The sequence below is a fragment of the Balaenoptera acutorostrata genome, chromosome X, assembly GCF_949987535.1.
Source record: "Balaenoptera acutorostrata chromosome X, mBalAcu1.1, whole genome shotgun sequence".
Taxonomy (NCBI): Eukaryota; Metazoa; Chordata; class Mammalia; order Artiodactyla; family Balaenopteridae; genus Balaenoptera; species Balaenoptera acutorostrata.
The window spans coordinates 55,400,070-55,421,888 of NC_080085.1; the positions used below are offsets into that span (position 1 = coordinate 55,400,070).

General features: G+C 41.3%; 1 protein-coding gene across 1 annotated transcript in view; it reads left to right on the plus strand.

The window, feature by feature from the left end:
• Positions 1 to 457: 457 nt before the first annotated feature.
• ZC3H12B (zinc finger CCCH-type containing 12B) overlaps positions 458 to 21,819 on the plus strand; it is a 28,341-nt gene continuing 6,979 nt past the window's right edge. Inside the window, exon 1 of the mRNA XM_007186180.2 lies at positions 458 to 1,177. Coding sequence (XP_007186242.1) covers positions 570 to 1,177 — 608 coding nt within the window. The 5' untranslated portion in view covers positions 458 to 569. The remainder of the gene's footprint in view (positions 1,178 to 21,819) is intronic.

A 21,819-nucleotide genomic window follows, 5' to 3' on the forward strand; every position in this document is an offset into this window, starting at 1 on the left:
AGGTTAGATTATTTATTTGAGATTTTTCTTGTTTCCTGAGGCAGGCTTGCATCACTATAAACTTCCCTCTTAGAACTGCTTTGCTTCAGTCCCGTAGATATTTGTATCATTGTATTTACATTTTTAATTTTCTGTTTGATTTCTTCAATGACTTATTGGTCATTTAGTAACATGCTGTTTAGACTCCATGTGTTTGAGTGTTTTCTTTTAGTTGTTTATGTTGTAGTTGATTTTATAGTCTCATATCATTGTGGTCTGAAAAGATGCTTGGTATTATTTCAAGAGTCCAATCATTTTAAGCAGAAAAATATAATGTCAGACAACCTGTAGTTTCTTAGGAAGAAAACACTGTATTCTAAAATACATTTTCGTAAGTTTACTAAACATGATTATGGTATGTGTGTTTATTTGTAGGACCTGGTAACATCTAAACATAACAAACCAAACAGGCAAACCATTGTGCCATCACTACCACCCCATTTTACACAAAGGGAAGCCAATGTACATGGATTCCAAGAAGGCTAAAAAGAAAAAGAGCTGATTAGACCTCAGATTGCCCACTGAACGGAATGACGGCCACCGCTGCAGTGGAAACACCAAAAATGAAGAAGAATGCCTCCAAGGAAGAGAAGCAGCAGCCTAAGCAAGAGAACACAGAGCAGGGTAATGCTGATTCTGAAGAGCTGTTGAGCTCTGAGAGTGACCCTGAACAGTTGAGCCTTAAAAGCAGCAGTAATGACAACAGCTGCCAACCTGGAGATGTTCAGTTGAAGAAAAAGGAGATTCCCTCTAAGCCACACCGCCAGCTTTGTAGATCACCCTGCCTAGATCATCCAAGCTTCTCCCAGAGTAGCATTCTACAGGATGGGAAGCTTGACTTGGAAAAAGAATACCAAACCAAGATGGATTTTGCTTTAAAGCTGGGCTATGCAGAGGAACAGATTCAATTAGTGCTGAACAAGCTGGGTCCAGAATCGCTTATTAATGATGTACTGGCAGAACTTGTCAGACTTGGAAACAAAGGTGATTTGGAAGGGCAACTCAACTTGAGTTTGTTAGTGCCTCGGGGTCCCAGCTCCAGAGAAGTTGCAAGCCCTGAACTGTCTCTTGAAGATGAAATAGACAACAGTGACAATTTGAGGCCAGTTGTCATAGATGGAAGTAATGTGGCAATGAGGTAAGACTGGTATATTTTCTTTCTCTTTCTTTAAAACTGCCCTGTATGCAGGAATTGCTTAGCAGGCTATCTGGAGGCACATTTTAATATATAGTTCTATATAATCTTCATAGCAACTTTATTTTACAGATGAGAAAACTAGAGCTCAGCAAGGTTAAATGACTTCCTTGAGAACACTTGATATAGGTAATATGTAGCAAAGTGAGGATTTAAATTTAAGCTTTCCGGCTTCAGATGAATGAAATGAAACTAACATTTATAATCTATTTTGTGCCAAATACTTTGTGTATATGATTTAACTTGCAGGTGAGTGAACTCAAGTTCAGAGGATGAGTAACAGCCAAGGTTACACAAGTAATAAATGGCAGTTTGTATTAAAACCTGAATCTGACTCCAATGCTCCTTCTGCAATATCATGCAACAGTATGTGGCTATTAGTGTTATTAAGAATATTTGACATAGTTTCTATTTGTTTTTAACATCTTTATTGGAGTATAATTGCTTTACAATGGTGTGTTAGTTTCTGCTTTATAACAAAGTGAATCAGTTATACATATACATATGTTCCCATATCTCTTCCCTCTTGTGTCTCCCTCCCTCCCACCCTCCCTATCCCACCCCTCTAGGTGGTCACAAAGCACTGAGCTGATCTCCCTGTGCTATGCGGCTTCTTCCCACTAGCTATCTATTTTACGTTTGGTAGTGTATATATGTCCATGCCACTCTCTCACTTTGTCACAGCTTACCCATCCCACTCCCCATATCGTCAAGTCCATTCTCTAGTAAGTCTGTGTCTTTATTCCCGTCTTGCCCCTAGGTTCTTCATAACCTTTTTTTTTTAGATTCCATGTATATGTGTTAGCATACGGTATTTGTTTTTCTCTTTCTGACTTACTTCACTCTGTATGACAGACTCTAACTCCATCCACGTCACTACAAATAACTCAATTTCGTTTCTTTTTATGGCTGAGTAATATTCCATTGTATATATGTGCCACATCTTCTTTATCCTTTCATCTGTTGATGGACACTTAGGTTGCTTCCATGTCCTGGCTATTGTAAATAGAGCTGCAATGAATATTTTGGTACATGACTCTTTTTGAATTATGGTTTTCGCAGGGTATATGCCTACTAGTGGGATTGCTGGGTCGTATGGTAGTTCTATTTTTAGTTTTTCAAGGAACCTCCATACTGTTCTCCATAGTGGCTGTATCAATTACATTCCCACCAACAGTGCAAGAGTGTTCGCTTTTCTCCACACCCTCTCCAGCATTTATTGTTTCTATATTTTTTGATGATTGCCATTCTGACCAGTGTGAGATGATATCTCATTGTAGTTTTGATTTGCATTTCTCTAATGATTAATGATGTTGAGCATTCTTTCATGTGTTTGTTGGCAATCTGTATATCCTCTTTGGAGAAATGTCTTTTTAGGTCTTCTGCCTATTTTTGGATTAGATTTTTTTTTTTATAGAGCTTCATGAGTTGCTTGTAAATTTTGGAGATTAATCCTTTGTCAGTTGCTTCATTTGAAAATATTTTCTCCCATTCTGAGGATTGTCTTTTCGTCTTGTTTATGGTTTCCTTTGCTGTGCAAAAGCTTTTAAGTTTCACTAGGTCCCATTTGTTTATTTTTGTTTTTATTTCCATTTCTCTAGGAGCTGTGTCAAAAAAGATCTTGCTGTGATTTATGTCATAGAGTGTTCTGCCTATGTTTTCCTCTAAGAGTTTGATAGTGTCTGGCCTTACATTTAGGTCTTTAATCCATTTTGAGTTTATTTTTGTGTATGGGGTTAGGGAGTGTTCTAATTTCATACTTTTACATGTACCTCTCTAGTTTTCCCAGCACCACTTATTGAAGAGGCTGTCTTTTCTCCACTGTATATTCTTGCCTCCTTTTTCAAAGATAAGGTGACCATATGTGCAAGGGTTATCTGTGGGCTTTCTATCCTGTTCCACTGATCTATATTTCTGTTTTTGTGCCAGTCCCATACTGTCTTGATTACTGTAGCTTTGTAGTATAGTCTGAAGTCAGGGAGCCTGATTCCTCCAGCTCCATTTTTCGTTCTCAAGATTGCATTGGCTATTCGGGGTCTTTTGTGTTTCCATACAAATTGTGAAATTTTTTGTTCTAGTTCTGTGAAAAATGCAGGTGGTAGTTTGACAGAGATTGCATTGAATCTGTAGATTGCTTTAGGTAGTACAGTCATTTTCACAATGTTGATTCTTCCAATCCAAGAACATGGTATATCTCTCCATTTATTTGTATCATCTTTAATTTCTTTCATCTGGGTCTTATAATTTTCTGCATACAGGTTTTTTGTCTCCTTAGGTAGGTTTATTCCTAGATATTTTATTCTTTTTGTTGCAATGGTAAATGGGAGTGTTTTCTTAATTTTTCTTTCAGATTTTTCATCATTAGTGTATAGGAATGCCAAAGATTTCTGTGCAATAATTTTGTATCCTGCTACTTTACCAAATTCATTGATTAGTTCTAGTAGTTTTCTGGTAACATCTTTAGTATTCTCCATGTATAGTATCATGTCATCTGCAAACAGTGACAGCTTTACTTCTTCTTTTCTGATTTGGATTCCTTTTATTTCTTTTTCTTCTCTGATTGCTGTGGCTAAAACTTCCAAAACTATGTTGAATAATAGTGGTGAGAGTGGGCAACCTTGTCTTGTTCCTGATCTTAGTGGAAATGGTTTCAGTGTTTCACCATTGAGGACAATGTTGGCTGTGGGTTTGTCGTATATGGCCTTTATTATGTTGAGGAAAGTTCCCTCAATGCCTACTTTCTGCAGGGTTTTTATCATAAATGGGTGTTGAATTTTGTCAAAAGCTTTCTCTGCATCTATTGAGATGATCATATGGCTTTTCCTCTTCAATTTGTTAATATGGTGTATATCATTGATTGATTTGCATATATTGAAGAATCCTTGCATTCCTGGAATAAACACCACTTGATCATGATGTATGATCCTTTTAATGTGCTGTTGGATTCTTCTTGCTAGTATTTCGTTGAGGATTTTTGCATCTATGTTCATCAGTGATATTGGCCTGTAGTTTTCTTTCATTGTGACATCTTTGTCTGGTTTTGGTATCAGGGTGATGGTGGCTTCGTAGAATGAGTTTGGGGGTGTTCCTTCCTCTGCTATATTTTTGAAGAGTTTGAGAAGGACAGGTGTTAGCTTTTCTCTAAATGTTTGATGGAATTCGCCTGTGAAGCCATCTGGTCCTGGGTTTTTGTTTGTTGGAAGATTTTAATCACAGTTTCAATTTCAGTGCTTGTGATTGGTCTGTTCATATTTTCTATTTCTTCCTGGTTCCATCTCAGCAGGTTGTGCATTTCTAAGAATTTGTCCATTTCTTGCAGGTTGTCCATTTTATTGGCAAAGAGTTGCTTGTAGTAAACTCTCATGATCGTTTGTATTTCTGCAGTGTCAGTTGTTACTTCTCCTTTTTCATTTCTACTTCTATTGATTTCAGTCTTCTCCCTTTTTTTCTTGATGAGTCTGGCTAATGGTCTATCAATTTTGTTTATCTTCTCAAAGAACCAGCTTTTAGTTTTATTGATCTTTGCTATCGTTTCCTTCATTACTTTTTCATTTATTCCTGATCTGATCTTTTTGATTACTTTCCTTCTGCTAACTTTGGGGTTTTTTTGTTCTTCTTTCTCTAATTGCTTTAGGTGAAAGTTTAGGTTGTTTATTTGAGATGTTTCCTGTTTCTTAAGGTAGGATTGTATTGCTATAAACTTCCCTCTTAGAACTCTTCTGCTGCATCCCATAGGTTTTGGGTTGTCGTGTCTCCATTGTCATTTGCTTTAGGTATTTTTTGATTTCCTCTTTGATTTCTTCAGTGATCACTTGGTTATTAAGTAGTGTATTGTGTAGCCTCCATGTGTTTGTATTTTTTACAGATCTTTTCCTGTAATTGATATCTAGTCTCATAGCATTGTGGTTGGAAAAGATATTTGATATGATTTCAATTTTCTTAAATTTACCAAGGCTTGATTTGTGACCCAAGATATGATCTATCCTGGAGAATGTTCCATGACACTTGAGGAAAATGTGTATTCTGTTGTTTTTGGATGGAATGTCCTATAAATATCAATTACGTCCATCCTGTTTAATGTATCATTTAAAGCATGTGTTTCCTTACTTATTTTCATTTTAGATGATCTGTCCATTGGTGAAAGTGGGGTGTTAAAGTCCCGTACTATGATTGTGTTACTGTCGATTTCCCCTTTTATGGCCGTTAGTATTTGCCTTATGTATTGAGGTGCTCCTATGTTGGGTGCATAAATATTTACAATTGTTATACCTGCCTCTTGGATCGATCCCTTGATCATTATATAGTGTCCTTCTTTGTCTCTTGTAATAGTCTTTATTTTAAAGTCTATTTTGTCTGATATGAGAATTGCTACTCCAGCTTTCTTTTGATTTCCATTTGCATGGAATATCTTTTTCCATCCCCTCACTTTCAGTCTCTATGTGTCCCTAGGTCTGAAGTGGGTCTCTTGTAGACCGCATATATACGGGTCTTCTTTTTCTATCCATTCAGTCAGTCTGTGTCTTTTGTTGGGAGCATTTAATCCATTTATATTTAAAGTAATTAATGATATGTATGTTCCTATTCTCATTTACATTAATGTTTTGGGTTTGTTATTGTAGGTGTTTTCCTTCTCTTGTGTTTCTTGCCTAGAGAAGTTCCTTTAGCATTTGTTGTAAAGCTGGTTTAGTGGTGCTGAACTCTCTCAGCTTTTGCTTGCCTGTAAAGGTTTTAATTTCTCCATCAAATCTGAATGAGATTCTTGCTGGGTAGAGTAATCTTGGTTGTAGGTTTTTCTCCTTCATCACTTTAAATATGTCCTGCCACTCCCTTCTGGCTTGCAGAGTTTCTGCTGAAAGATCAGCTGTTAACCTTATGGGGATTCCCTTGTGTGTTATTTGTTGTTTTTCCCCTTCTTGCTTTTAATATGTTTTCTTTGTATTTAATTTTTGATAGTTTGCATAATATGTGTCTTGGCATGTTTCTCCTTGGATTTATCCTGTATGGGACTCTCTGTGCTTCCTGGACTTGATGAATTATTTCCTTTCCCATATTAGGGAAGTTTTCAACTATAATCTCTTCAAATATTTTCTCATTCCTTTCTGTTTCTCTTCTTCTTCTGAGACCCCTATGATTCAAATGTTGGTGTGTTTAATATTGTCCCAGAGGTCTCTGAGACTGTCGTCAGTTCTTTTCATTCTTTTTTCTTTATTCTGCTCTGCAGTAGTTATTTCCACTATTTTGTCTTCCAGGTCACTTATTCGTTCTTCTGCCACAGTTATTCTGCTATTCATCCCTTCTAGAGTATTTTTAATTTCATTTATTGTGTTTTTCATCATTGCTTGTTTCCTCTTTAGTTCTCCTAGGTCCTTGTTAAATGTTTCTTGCATTTTTTCTATTCTATTTCCAAGATATTGGATCATCTTTACTATCATTATTCTGAATTATTTTTCAGGTAGACTGCCTATTTTCTCTTCATTTGTTAGGTCTGGTGTGTTTTTACCTTGCTCCTTCATCTGCTGTGTGTTTTTCTGTCTTCTCATTTTGCTTATCTTACTGTGTTTGGGGTCTCTTTTTTGCAGGCTGCAGGTTCGTAGTTCCCGTTGTTTTTAGTGTCTGTCCCCAGTGACTAAGGTTGGTTCATTGTGTTGTGTAGGCTTCCTGGTGGAGGGGACTAGTGCCTGTGTTCTGGTGGAGGAGGCTAGATCTTGTCTTTCTGGTGGGCAGGTCCATGTCTGGTGGTGTGTTTTGGGGTGTCTGTGGCCTTATTATGATTTTAGGCAGCCTCTCTGCTAATGGATGGGGCTGTGTTCCTGTCTTGCTGTTTGGCATAGGGTGTCCAGCACTGTAGCTTGCTGGTCGTTGAATGAAGCTGGGTCTTGATGTTGAGATGGAGATCTCTGGGAGATTTTCGCCATTTGATATTACTTGGAGCTGGGAGGTCTCTTTTGGACCAGTGTCCTGAAGTTGGCTTTCCCAACTCAGAGGCACAGCACTGACTACTGGCTGGAGGACCAAGAGCCTTTTATCCACACAGCTCAAAATAAAAGGGAGAAAAAATAGAAAGAAAGAAAGAAAGAGGATAAAATAAAATAAAATAAAGATAAAATAAAATAAAGTTATTAAAATAAAAATAATTATTAAGAAAAAAAATTTTAAAGGAGAAAAAAAGGAAAAAAACAACGGACGGACAGAACCCTAGGATAAATGGTGAAATCAAAGTTATGCAGACAAAATCTCACACAGAAGCATACACATACACACTCACAAATACAGGAAAAGGGGAAAAATAATATATCTTGCTCCCCATGTCCACCTCCTGAATTTGGGATGATTCGTTGTCTATTCAGGTATTCCACAGATGCAGGGTACATCAAGTTGATTGTGGAGCTTTAATCCACTGCTTCTGAGGCTGCTGGGAGAAATTTCCCTTTCTCTTCTCTGTTCACACAGCTCCCGGGGTTCAGCTTTGGATTTGGACCTGCCTCTGCATGTAGGTCGCCTGAGTGCGTCTGTTCTTCACTCAGACAGGACGGGGTTAAAGGAGCAGCTGATTTGGGGGCTCTGGCTCACTCAGGCTGGGGAGAGGGAGGGGTACGGATGCAGGGTGAGCCTGCCGCGGCAGAGGCCAGTGTGACGTTGCACCAGCATGATGCGTGCCATGTGTTCTCCCGGGGAAGTTGTCCCTGGATCACGGGACCCTGGCAGTGGCGGGCTGCACAGGGTCCTGGGAGGGATGTGTGGGTAGTGACCTGTGCTTGCACACAGGCTTCTTGGTGGCTGCAGCAGCAGCCTGAGCGTCCCATGCCCGTCTCTGGGGTCCGTGCTGATAGCCGCAACTCGCTCCTGTCTCTGGAGCTCCTTTAAGAAGTGCTCTTAATCCCCTCTCCTCGCGCACCAGGAAACAAAGAGGGAAGAAAAGTCTCTTGCCTCTTCGGCAGGTCCAGACTTTTTCCTGGACTCCCTCCCGGCTAGCCGTGGTGCACTAACCCCCTTCAGGCTGTGTTCATGCCGCCAACCCCAGTCCTCTCCCTGCGATCCGACCGAAGCCAGAGTCTCAGCTTCCACCCCCTGCCTGCCCCAACGGGTGAGTAGGCAAGACTCTCGGGCTGGTGAGTGCTGGTTGGCACTGATCCTCCATGTGGGAGTCTCTCCGCTTTGCCCTCCGCTCCCCTGTGGCTGCGCTCTCCTCCATGGCTCCAAAGCTTCCCCCCTCCACCACCCACAGTCTCCGCCCACAAAGGGGCTTCTAGTGTGTGGAAACCTTTCCTCCTTCACAGCTCCCTCCCACTGGTGCAGGTCTCGTCCCTATTCTTTTGTCTCCTCTGTTTTTTCTTTTTTCTTTTGCCCTACCCAGGTACGTGGGGAGTTTCTTGCCTTTTGGGAGGTCTGAGGTCTTTTTCCAGTGTTCAATGGGTGTTCTATAGGAGCAGTTCCACATGTAGATGTATTTCTGATGTATCTGTGGGGAGGAAGTTGATCTCCGCGTCTTACTCTTCCGCCATCTTCTCAAAGCCATCTGACATAGTTTCTAGTAGCAGGGAATACATTTGCAGAATTCTTTTTTCAAATATTATATTTTTATTTTTTAGTAAAGTACAGTTATTTACAATACTATATTAGTTTTAGGTGTACAACATAGTGATTCAGTATTGTATAGTATTGAATCAGTATAGTAAAATTCAATATTTTACTACATTTATAGTTATTATAAAATATTGACTGTTTCTCTATGATGACTCTTCTCTGTGCTGTACAATAAATCCTTGTATCTTATTTATTTTATACATAGTACTTGGTACCTCTTAATCTCCTACCCCTATATTGTCCCTCCCCCATCCTTCTTCCCAGTGATAACCACTAGTGTGTTCTCTATATCTGTGAGTCTGTTTCTGTTTTGCTATATTCATTCATTTGTTTTATTTTTTAGATTCCACATATAAGTGGTAGCATACAGTAACTGCTTTTCTCTATCTGACTTTTTCACTAAGCATAATACGCTCTAGGTCCATCCAAGTTGTTGCAAATGACGAAATTTCATTCTTTTTTAAGGCTGAATAATATTTCATTGTATATATACCACAGCTTCTGTATCCAATCATCTGTTTATGGACACTAAGGTTGCTTCCATATCTTTACTATTGTAAATAATGCTGCTATGAACATTGGGGTGCATATATTTTTTCCAAATCAGTGATTTTGTTCTCTTCAGATATATACACAGGGATGGAATGGCTGGATCATATGGTAGTGCTATTTTTAGTTTTTTGAAGAATCTCCTTAGTATTTTTATAATGGCTACACCAGTGTACATTCCCACCAACAGTACAGTAGGGCTCCCTTTTCTCCACATCCTCACCAACACTTGTTATTTTTTGTGGTCCTTTTAACAATAGCCATTCTGACAGGTGTGAGGTGATGTCTCACTTTAGTTTTTATTTGGATTTCAGAGATGATTAGCAATGTTGAGCATCTTTTCATGTGCCTGTTGGCCATCTGTATGTCTTCTTTGGAAAAATGTCTATTCAGGTCTTCTGCCCATTTTTTAATTGAGTTGTTTGGCTTTTTTATGTTGAGTTGTATGTGCTGTTTATATATTTTGGACATTAACCCCATATCAGTTGTATCACTAACAAATATTTTCTCCCATTCAGTAGGTTGCCTTTTCATTTTGTCAAAGGTCTCCTTTGCTGTACAGTAGCTTTTAAGTCTAATTAGGTGCCATTTGTTTATTTTTACTTTTATTTCCTTTGCTTTGGGAAACAGATCCAAAAACATATCGCTCTGATTTATGTCAAAGAGTGTTCTGCCCATGTTTTCCTTTAGGAGTTTCATGGTTTACGGTCTTACATTTAGGTCTTTAATTCATTTTGAATTTATTTTTTATGTGATGTTAGAGAATGTTCTAATTTCATTCTCTTATATGTAGCTGTCCAGTTTTCCCAGCACCACTTATTGAAGAGACTGTCTTTTCTCCATTGTATATTCTTGCCTCCTTTGTTGTACATTAATTGACCATAAGTGTGTGTTTTTTCCTAGGCTCTCTATTCTTTTCTATTGAGTTATGTGTCTGTTTTTGAGCCAGTACCATACTGTTCTGATTACTGTAGCTTTGTAGTATAGTCTGAATTCAGGGAGTGTTATTTCTCCAGCTCTGTTCTTCTTTCTCAAGTTGTTTTGGCTATTAGGGGTCTTTTGTGTTTCCATATAAATTTTTAAGTTATTTGTTGTAGTTCTGTGAAAAATGCCCTTGATACTTTGTTAGGGATTGCATTGAATCTGTAGGTTGCTTTGGGTAATATAGTCATTTTAACAGTATTAATTCTTCCAATTTAAAAACAGGGTATATCTTTCAATCTGTTTGTGTCCTCCTCAATTTCTCTCATCAGTGTCTTACAGTTTTCTGAGTACATGCCTTTTACCTCCATAAGTAGCTTTATTTCTAGCTATTTTATTATTTTTGATGTGATGGTGGACGGGATTGTTTCCTGAATTTCTCTTTCCAACAGTTCATTTTTAGTGTATAGAAATGCAACAGATTTCTTTACATTAATTTTGTATCCTGCAACCTTACTGAATTCATTTATTAATTCTAGTAGTTTTTTGTGGAGATTTTAGGGTTTTGTATATATAGTATCTTTTGATTTGGAGCATTAATCCATTGACTTTTAAAGTGATTATTGATAAGTATGTACTTATTGCCATTTTGTTACTTGTTTTCTGGTGGTTTCTGTAGTTCTTCTCTATTCTTTTCTTCCTCTTGTGGTTTGATGGTTTTTTAGTTGGTATGCTTGTGTTTCTTTCTCTCTAGTTTTTGTGTATCTATCATAGGTTTTTGTTGTTGTTGTTTATAAATTTATTTATTTATTTTTGGCTGTGTTTGGTCTTTGTTGCTGCACGTGGGCTTTCTCTAGTTGTGGCGAGCGGGGGCTACTCTTCGTTGCGGTGTGCGGGCTTCTCATTGTGGTGGTTTCTCTTGTTGTGGAGCATGGGCTCTAGGCACGTGGGCTTCAGTAGTTGTGGCACACGGGCTCAGTAGTTGTGGCTCATGGGCTTTAGAGCACAGGCTCAGTAGTTGTGGCACCTGGGCTTAGCTACTCCGCAGCATGTGGGATCTTCCTGGACCAGGGCTCAAACCCATGTCCCCTGCATTAGCAGGTGGATTCTTAACCACTCTACCACCAGGGTAGTCCCTATCATAGGTTTTTGACTTGAGGTTACCATGGGGTTAGTATATGTTGACCTATAACTAAATGTATAGGTCATGTTTTAAACTGATAGTCATTTAAGTTCAAACACATTCTAAAAAATCTACATTTTATACTCCCCTCCCCCACAGTTTGTGTTTTTTTGTCATATTTTATATCTTCATGTCTACCTCTTAACTCTCTATTGTAATTATAGTTTATTTTACAACTGTTGTCTTTTAATCTCATACTTGCTTATGTAAATTGTTGATCCACCACATCTACTATATATTTGCTTTTACTAGCAGGACTATTTCTTTCCTATAAATTCTACTTCTTGTTGTAACCTTTTATTTTCTACTTAGAAAATACCTTTTAAAACTTCTTGTAAGGTCAGTTTAATATTGATGAACTCTTTTAGTTTTTGTTTGTCTCAGAAGTGCTTTTTCTCTCCTTCAATTCTGAACATCTTTTCTGGGTATAGTATCCTAGGTTGTAGGTTTTTCGCTTTCAGCACTTTAAATATATCATGCCACTCCATTCTGGCCTGCAAAGTTTCTGCAGAAACATCAGCTGATAGCTTTGTGGGAGTTCCCTTGTATGTGACTCTTGATTTTCTATTGCTGCCTTTAAAATTCTTTCTTTGTCTTTAACTTTTGCCATTTTAATTATGATATGCCTTGGTATGTGTCTCTTTGGGTTCGTGTTGTTTGGGACTCTCTGTGCTCCCTGTGAGTGGAAATCTCTTCTTCTTCTGGAATTTTTCAACCATAACTTCATCAACTACATTCTTTACCTCTTACTCTCTCTCCTCTCCTTCTGGGACCCTTATGTTAATGTTACTATGCTTGATGTTGTCCCATAGATCCCTTAAACTATCCTCATTTTTTTTAAATTTTGCTTTTCTATTTACTGTTCTGATTGGGTGGTTTCCAGTAGACTATCTTCCAGATCACTTTTGCCGTCTTCTGTATCACTTAGTCTGCTGTTAATTCCCTCCAATGTGTTTTTCATTTCAGTTATTGTATCCTTCAGCTCTGACCAGTTCTTTTTTATATTTTCTAGTTCCTTGTTAAAATTCTCATTTTGCTTGTCTATTCTTTTCCCAAGTTCAGTTAGCCTTCTTATTACTAATGGTTTGTACTCTTTATCTAGTAAATTATTTACCTCTGTTTCATTAGGGGTTTTTTTTTCAGAGGCAGGTTCTTTTTCATTCATTTGAAACACATTCCTTTGTCTTCTCATTTTGTTTAACTTTCTCTGTCTCTATAGAATTAAGTGAAACAGTTACTTTTCCTGATCTTGAAGGGGTGTCCTTCTGTGAGAGTGTCCTTATGCAGTCTGTGTGTGCCCAGTGACTTTGGTGGGAGAGCTGGATCTGAAATGAGCACAGGTCACATCTTCCCCTGGGGTGTGCTGACAGCTACCACCCTAGTTGATGGTAGGGCTGGATATGGAGGAGCTAGAGCCAGAAACAGATGTGAGCTGGGGCTTTTCCTATGATCAATGGTTGTCACCACCCTATTGGGCATGGGGCTGGGGTCCAAGATGCTGGAGTAGAAGCCCTAAGGGTTGGGTCCAAGCTGGTCCCATTCCCTCTGTGTGCACTCTCCCCCAGCAACAGCACCTCCACCCTAGTGGAGAGCAGAGCCAGAGAAAGTGGAGTTGGAACAGTAGCCCAGTGAGGGCTGGAGTGGACGCTGGGGCAGTTGTGAGAAACCAGCCAGAGCCCCAGGCTGTTTTCAATATGCTTTCTTTGCCTTGTTCCTGGGAGTAAGGAAGTGTGCGTGCATACTGTTCATGATGGAGTCTCAGTTTCTCACAGCACCTCTAGTAAGTCCCACCAGTTTTCAAACAAGCTAAGGGGACTCATCTTCCCAGTGTGAGACCCCAGTGCTGGAATGCCAAATATGTGACTAGAACCATATATTTGGCATCCACTCGCTTCCTAGGGAGTATCTCCAAGCCTATGATATACCCCTCTTCTTCTATGTCCCCCGCTAGTAGCGCAGGTCCCAACCTGATCATTTCTCCTCTCTGCCTGACTCCTTGCGGATCTTTCTTTATAGCCTTGGTTGTAGAAGAGCCTTTCTGCCAGCCTCCAGTTAGTTTTCAGTGAGAGTTGCTACACATGTAGATGCATTTTTGATGTGTTTGTGGGGTAAGGTGAGCTCCCACAAACGTCCTCCTACTCTGCCATCTTGATTCCCCCTTTTTAAAATGTGTTTAAAAACCACAGCATCATAATAGGCTGTGTAAAGGAGGCTAGACATCTCCCCTGTTTTAATGAGGAGAAACTAGAAGCATAGTAACAAGAAAGTTAAGTGACCTGTACACAATATTCCAGGAATCAGAATAATGCAGTGGGTGGTGAAAAGCAGAGAGTGATTTCTGTGTCCAAAGGACCAAAGGTAACTTTGCCCCCCTCCCTAATAGGCATAAACTAGAGTGATTCTTGAAGGGAAGAGGTATGGATCTGCTAAAATCAATTTTTTACCAGATCAGGCCACCCAAAACACTTTAGATTGGACCCACTTCCCAAGACCCACTCTCCTTTAAGTGTTTTGTGTTTTGGAGGTGGTGATAAGAACCCAGGACTTCTTTGAGAACTTTGAATTCATGGTGATATAAGATCTTCCTTGTCTTTGGAGTTCTGTTCAAGGATTGCTGATTATGAAGGACACTTTTTGGTTCTTTTGCTTTGTAAGGAATAATGAAGAGATTAATTACCAAGGTAATTAGTTTCAACATATCTAGTCTTTGCCAATAGTAAGCTCTCATGCTGATAGGAAGATAAACTTTTGTCTTTTATAGTAGTTGATTTACTATATTAAAGATACCTCACACAATTTAAAGAAAGCAAAAAAAATCAGCACTCAACCTTATTTTTAGGAGCATGTAAAAATAGTGCATAATGGACAACATGATTTTTTTTTTAATTGCCAACTGTGTCCTTGTTAGCATCTACTCCTTGTCTGACTAGGAAAGTTACTGATGAGTCCCATTTATTCTGCAATCACATTTCACATGGTCAAAAGTTCAGTGCCATAGTCTGCTCATGATTTTTTAAGTGCCATTAATCTGAATTCATTTTGTTTTCCCCATTCTCATATAACTTTATCATGAGATTGGTACTTAGACAAACTACATATTGATGTCTCTTGTTCCTCAGTGTGTTGGATGAGACTGCATTGAAATCATGATGCTTTGTCATTAATAGCATTTGTTTAACATTTGCAAAAGTGGTGTACCTGTAATTCACATACTGATGTATGGTAAAATCCTAAAGGGTTTGTTAATTCAGAGAGCTGTTTCCTTGGGTGTTGGGGGGGGGGATCCATTTCAGTGGAGTTAAGGCTTTCAAATGTAAATGCCACCATTTTTTTTTTTTTCTTAGCTGAGTTGGGTCTTCATTGCTGTGCATGGGCTTTCTCTAATTGTGGCGAGTGGGGGCTACTCTTCATTGTGGTGCACAGGCTTCTCATTGTGGTGGCTTCTCTTGTTGTAGAGCATGGGCTCTAAGCATGCAGCCTTCAGTAGTTGTAGCACTCAGGCTCAGTAGTTGTGGTGCACGGGCTTAGTTGCTCTGTGGCATGCGGGATCTTCCCAGACCAGGGCTTGAACCTGTGCCCCCTGCATTGGCAGGTGGATTCTTAACCACTGGGCCACCAGGGAAGCCGCCCCACCATATTCTTTTTTAAGTCTAGGAGAAGCCCAAATATTTGAACCCTACAAAAAAAAGTCAGAGAGAGAGGCCAGTGACTCATCTGCTAGACAGAATTTGGCTTGGAACCTAGATCGTGAGACATATCTAAGCCACTTGACAGAACAAAGTGAGTTGTAGTGTCACTAAAACATTCTGTAACTTTCAAGTCCTAGGTTTTATATTGCTTTTAAGATAGGATTTTAGGTCCTAGCTTTTTAAATTTGCAAAAGGACATTTTGCAGGTTCAGGCTAAAACAGGTCATCTTGCAGGATTTGTTTATTTTCCATTTTTTTCATTCATTTATTCCTTAAATATTTATTGATCTCTAAATTTTGCATACTGAGCCCTTATATAGTGTTACTAGGTTGGCGTGCATTGTGTCAAATAGCTTCAACCAAGGAGGTCAAAGGAAGACCCAGACCAGCAATCTCTGTCCTTGTGATAGCAAGCAAAGAATTGCAGGCTACCACTTTGGGCTTAAGTGCAAAGCAAAGTTTATTAAAGCATAGTTACACTCTCAGAGAGAGAGTGAGCTATTTCTGTGAAGTGAAACCAGCACTCCTGTACAGGCTTAAGAGTGTTTGTAAGGAGCGTTCTGTGAGGAGGTGGGTCGTGATCATGGGTGAGTGACAGGGGATCATTATTTGATTGACAGTCATGAACTATGTAACAAGTTCATTAATCTGCATGCCCTTACCCTTAATTCACTAAGAAAAGCCTACCCAGAGTAGGGGGGTAGGGGTGGAGCAAAACCACATACAGATTTTATTATAATGATGGTATAATGAGTTTGGGTTTACTATAGGTTATATGCCTGTCTGGTCTGGGCATGTGCAGCCCAGAGAAGTTCCCTCGTGTTATTGGGTTCCCTCTTTATCTGTATCAGGATATGTTGTCCATCACCTGACCATGGTTTCACCCATTCTGGGTGGGGTGTAACTTGACTATTCCCCCCTTGTCTTTTTACCACTGTCACCTCCTTGCTGCTAATGTCATGGCAGGGTCCTCAGACGGTTGAGGTGTGACTCGACTACTCCCTTCTTGTCTTTTTGCTACTGTTGCCTCCTTGCTCCTAATGCCAGGGCAGGGTGCCCAGAGGGTTGGGGTGGGACTTGATTGTTTCCTTCTTGTCTTTTCACCACTGTCACCTCCTTGCTGTTAATGTCTGACTAACTACCTAACATTCCCCCCTCAAGAGTATGGGACCCAATTCTTTGGGACATGGGCGATGACTGCTCTGGCTGCTTCCTGCTGTTAAGGGGCGGAGTCTTGATTGGGTCCCTCCTCTTGCTCTCTTTCAGCTAGGAGGTAGGCTGGAGTGATGACCATCAAGGGGTCCCATGTAGATCTTGCTCTCAGGGTCAGGCTGAATGGGCTGGTAGCTACCTCGCAGAACCATTTGGAATCGAACAGCCTGTATGCGTTCTGAAATGAGTCGAACAAGTAGCTTTATGATACAAGGGCCTAATAACAAAACAAAGGCTGTCAGGACTAATGGTCCCAACAAGGGCAACAGCCATGTCCATATCTGGGTCTCCATAGAGGAGAGGAGGGTAGAAAGCCAGCTTGGGCCCTGTCCTGCTCTCTCTTTCAGATCTTCTATTATTTTGATGTTTTTCTTTAAAACCAGAAGGTTTTCTTCAACCTGGCTGGAGGTATTAACATAGAAGCAGCATGTTTCATTTAGCAGGGCACAGACACCCCTGGCCTCAGCTGTTATAACAGGGGTCCCCAAATCCCTAGCTGCGGATTGGTACCGGTCTGTGGCATGTTAAGAACCACGCCACACAGCAGGAGGTGAGTGGCGGACAAGCGACTGGAGCTTCATCTGCTGCTCCCCATCACTCACATTACTGCCTGAACCATCCCTGCCCCCCACCCAGTCTGTGGAAAAATTGTCTTCCGTGAAACTAGTCCCTGATGCCAAAAATGTTGGGGACCGCTGTGTTATAACATTGAGGGCCCTCTTATTTTGTAAAACCAACTCAGCCAGAGAATCTTGGAGGTCCTTGGCCAGGGCCTGGACAAAAAGGTGAGGGCTGTCTCAGAACCCTTGAAGTAGGACTGTCCAGGTGAGTTGTTGTCCTCTATTCCCTTCCTCATGCCACTCAAAATCAAAGAGGTAGTAGGACTGGGGGTACAGAGGTATGGAAAAGAAAGCATCCTTTAAGTCTAACACAGTAAACCAGGAGGCTGTGCCTGGGATGGTCCCCAACAAGTTGTATGGGTTGGGGACTACCGGATGGAGTGGGACAACTGCCTCATTGATAGCTCTTAAGTCTTGGACTAGTCTGTATTCTCTGTTTGGCTTCTTAACAGGTAAGATAGGGGTGTTGCAAGGAGAACTGTAAGGAATAAGTAGCCCCTGTAGTAAAAATCTGGATATGAGAGGCTGCAGTCCCCTTTGGGCTTCTGGGCAAATTGGATATTGTTTCTGATTGGGGAAAGAGGTTGGGTCCTTTAAGGTGATAAGCACTGGGGAGGCGGTTATAGCTCTCCCCGGGATTCTATCAGCCCAGACCTGGGGGTCTACTGGCAACTTAGCTAAGGCTGGTGTGCCAGTTCTCAGAGGGGGCTGTGTCTCTAAGACTAAGAACTGGAGGGTTGTTACTGGGGTGGTTCCCCCAAGTACCAGTCTGGTTCCCAGCTTGTTCATGATGTCCCTACCTAACAGTGGGTGGGGGCATTCAGGTATGACCAGGAAGGAATGAGAGAAAGTATATCCTTCCCAGTAACAACACAAAGGGACGGTAAAGGGCCTAGTAGTAAGTTTACCTGAGACTCCTGTAACCTCACAGGAGTCAGAGGAGAAGGGTCCAGAGAAGGAAAACTAGGACAGAGTAGGCGGCCCCTGTATCCAATAAGAAAGATATGGTCCTACCTGCCACATCCAGGTTCGCCCTTGGTTCCAACCCAGTAATACTGGTGTTAAACAGGGGGGGCCATTTGGAGCAGAGGGTCCCGTCAGTCCAGGGTCATCTGAGGGGCTGCCCCTGGTCCCTGAGCCCTTTGGCCCAAGGGGCAGTTGGCTCCCCAATGGCCACTTTTTTGGCATTTTGGACAAGGCATCTTAGGAGACTTGCCCTTGTGGAAGCATTCCCTCGCCCAGTAGCCAGGTTTTCTGCAGACCCAGCATCAGTCTTGGCTTCTGCTGGGACGGGTCAGGGTTTCTCTGGATAGGGGTTGTCCCTGTAGGGCTGCCAATAATTGGGCCTGCCTATTTTCTTTCCTCTTTTCCCTCTCTGGGTAAGGAACCTATCTTTTAAGAGTTGGATTAAAGTTGGGTTTCTGGCAGATGGAACAAATCAAGCTCGCTTGTCTAGATGGCTAAACCCTTTTTACTAATATTTATGGAAAACAAGTCAAGTTCTAAATTACTTTACCCTCTTTTTCAAAATTTGCATTTTAAAACGATGGCATAGATAAGGGTTCCTGAGAAGACCAGATAGCACATTGGCATCTCAAAGATACAGGCAAATTTCTCTTAGGATGACTTTGTTTCCTCTTTGTTTAATACTTACAAGCCTCTTAAGATAAATAGGGAAGGTTTGGGAGTGGTAAAAGGATTGGTGGGTTTTGGATTATTTTTGGAGCCACACTCCTGGTCTTGTAAAGACTACATTTGTAAAACAAGGACAGTTTTGTTTTTCTTTTTTCAAAGAATTGTGTGGCTACCTCAATGATACTGAAGGACTAACATACCCATTTACCTATGTTGGAAAGTTTTACTTTTCCTCATTTAGCTTAGGGGAGAAGGCCTCTTCCAAAATTCCAATCAGGCTCTGAATATCAGCTATGGTTAATTTAGTCAGACCAGTGGCCTCCTATTTTGGTAATCTATGTACAAACATTTTTGAGGATCTTCCCTAGGTTTAAGAAATTTGTGAGGGTGGTTCCCTTGCCCCTCAAGAAACATAGTGGCCCCTAACTTAGTTAATAAACCTCTTCCCATTAAAGGGATGGGACAATCAGGCACAAACAGAAGGGAATGTAAAAACAGCTGGCCATTGATGTTGCACAAAAAGGGTTCCAGGAAAGTGTGGCCCTGCCTTTTCCCTGACACCCCCATTACATACTCTTTATGGTTACTAAGTTTTCCAATCCTTTGGGTTAAGACCGGAAAGGTTGCACCAGTATCTATAAGCAAAATTCTATCAGGAGGCCTGCCACATTAATGACCACCCAAGGCTCAACATTTATTATGTAGATGGTATCTCTAGGCAGAGCCACTTTTGGTCTCGGGCTCCCTCAGTCTTCTGATTGTGAAACCCTGTCAATGGCCGAGGGGCCCCCATCACTCTCTGGTGTCTGGGGCATTCCTTCTTCCAATGCCCTGGCTGTTTGCAAAGAGCACATCGATCGCAACTCTCCTTCCAGTGCCCCTTTTGTCCACACAGGGCACATTGGTCCTGTCTGGGTATTCATGGGCCTAGTGGTCCAGGAAAAGCCGGCCTCGCAGTTGGTGGTCTCTGAGCAGACAAAACCACTGCAATCATTTGCACCTTTTGCATATTTCTCTCCGTGCGTTCAGCATTTTTGGCCATATACTTATTATTGAAAACCAAATAAGCCAATTGGAGCAAATCGTTCTTTGGAGTCTGAAAACCAGCAGTTGCTTTCTGAATTTTGCGCCTGATGGCTGGGGCAGACTGGGCCATGAAATGCATAGCCAGAAGGGCCTGTACCTTGGGGGAGGAGGGATCCAAGTTCATTCGGGATCCATGGCCCTGTATGGTGAGGTCCCCTAGTTGGCATTCTAGAGGTTGTAAGAACAAATGGTTTTGTACTTCTCCAGAAACTCCCGTGACCGGGATAGACTGAGATGTTTTCTGTGCCACTTTGGTGTTTACCACAGAATATGTGACACCGTATCTATTAGAAGGTCAATCAACTTATTCCTCACTGTCAATGTTACCTGGGGGCTCTTGTGGGAAAATTAGAATTGGGCACCTCAAGTCCAAGGGAGTCCCCGGGCCTCTTAGAGGATATCGGAGCAAGGGAAATTGTCCTGCTGCGGAAACGGCTCCCGGTCCAAATTGGGTGCTCTGTCGGGTCTTAGATGGTGATACTAAACCAGGTTCCTGTGCTCCAGGGGTTAACATAGAAACTACTATTTGATCCCCATGGGTAAGGGAAATAGGAGGTGGTGAATATGTTGGCGGCGTGGGTCGGAGGGCAGTTGGAACAACTGCCGGTGCAGCTTGCTCGGCCATTGGGGGAGCTGGATAGGCTAGAGGGAGGTTTAAGTTTTGAAATAACATACCCCCACTCTCATTTTCTCCCTCTTCCCCTTGTAGAATAGGTTCCCCCTTAGGTTTTCTTTCAGACCGCTGCACCATAAGGTGGCAGCCCTCTGACTCCTTTTCCTCCTGATGCAATAGCATAAATGCTTCTACATATGGAATCTCATCTCTTTTCCCTGCTCTTTTGCAAAACATTTCTAACTGCGATATCATATAATAATTGAGTGAGCCATTCAGGGGCCATTGTTCTTCTGATCCTAGCATATACTGGACCCGCACCCTATTACAATAGTATATCATATCTTTCTTAGTCATAGGCTCACAGCTATGTTTTGCCCGTTTATCTAATATATGCCCCAAAGGGCTCTCCTTTGGGATAGATGGAGTATTTCCCATTTTTATAAGTTTGATAACACCAGAACACAAAAGACACATATTCCAACACAAAAAGCACAAATTCCAACATCAACACACACAAAACTAAAACCAAACCCAACAAACCGGTTCTCAAAATCAGGTAGAGTCCAACAACAATTCCCCTCTCCAACAGGGTACCCCAACCAAAAAAACTGGTTTGTCCCATAAAGGAAAAGCCCAAATTGAGGGGGGAATATGTTCTAATGTGCACGCCAGAGCGACTTACTCTCCAAAATCGAGTCTGTCGACTCATAGAAGTTTGTCTGTTCCTTGCTTCAACTGCCAAGAGCTGGGGTAGCCGGTGCTGCTTCAGGGAATTTTGAAGGGAAGATCTTCAGGACAAATGGTCCCCGCAGCTGCTAGGGCCTTGCCCCAATATTCCCTGACTGGCGCCGCCTAGCCATGAGTAGCAAGGCTCCTGGCTGGCTAAGCTAAATTTGTTACCGAGTCCAAGATCGCTCTGCTCGCCGCACAACAGGCCAATAAATTGGGAGACGAGGTGTTGAGACAAGGAATAGCGACTGTATTCGGAAAGCCGGCAGACTGAGAAGATGGCAGACTAGGGTCCCCCAAAAAACGCATCTTATCGGGGCCTGGATGCCAGTTTCTTTTATAGAATCAGAGAGGGAAGTAAAGTAAAAAGTCAGAATAGAAAAGGAGAAGTGGGGAGGAAGTAAAGTAAAAAGGGCCATCAGTTTTGAAAAACATCTGGAATGGCCAGCCTTGGGGAGGGGATGTGTTAATTTCTTTTTTCTTGCAGCCATTCACAGGTGGGTAGGGTTCCCTGAGGCAGGCCGTTATGTATGATTATAATAACAAAAGCAACGAAAAGCAAAGGCTAAAGTCGAAGAAACAGATCCAACATGGAGTCAAAATTGGCTCTTCCTTGCTACAATATTTTTTCTAACTTTTTACAGTAGTCCCCTGTTATCCACGGGGGTTACGTTCCAAGAACCCCAGTGGTTGTCTGACACTAGGGATAATACCAAACCCTGTTTGGTATATACCCTGCTTTTTCCTATACGTACATACCT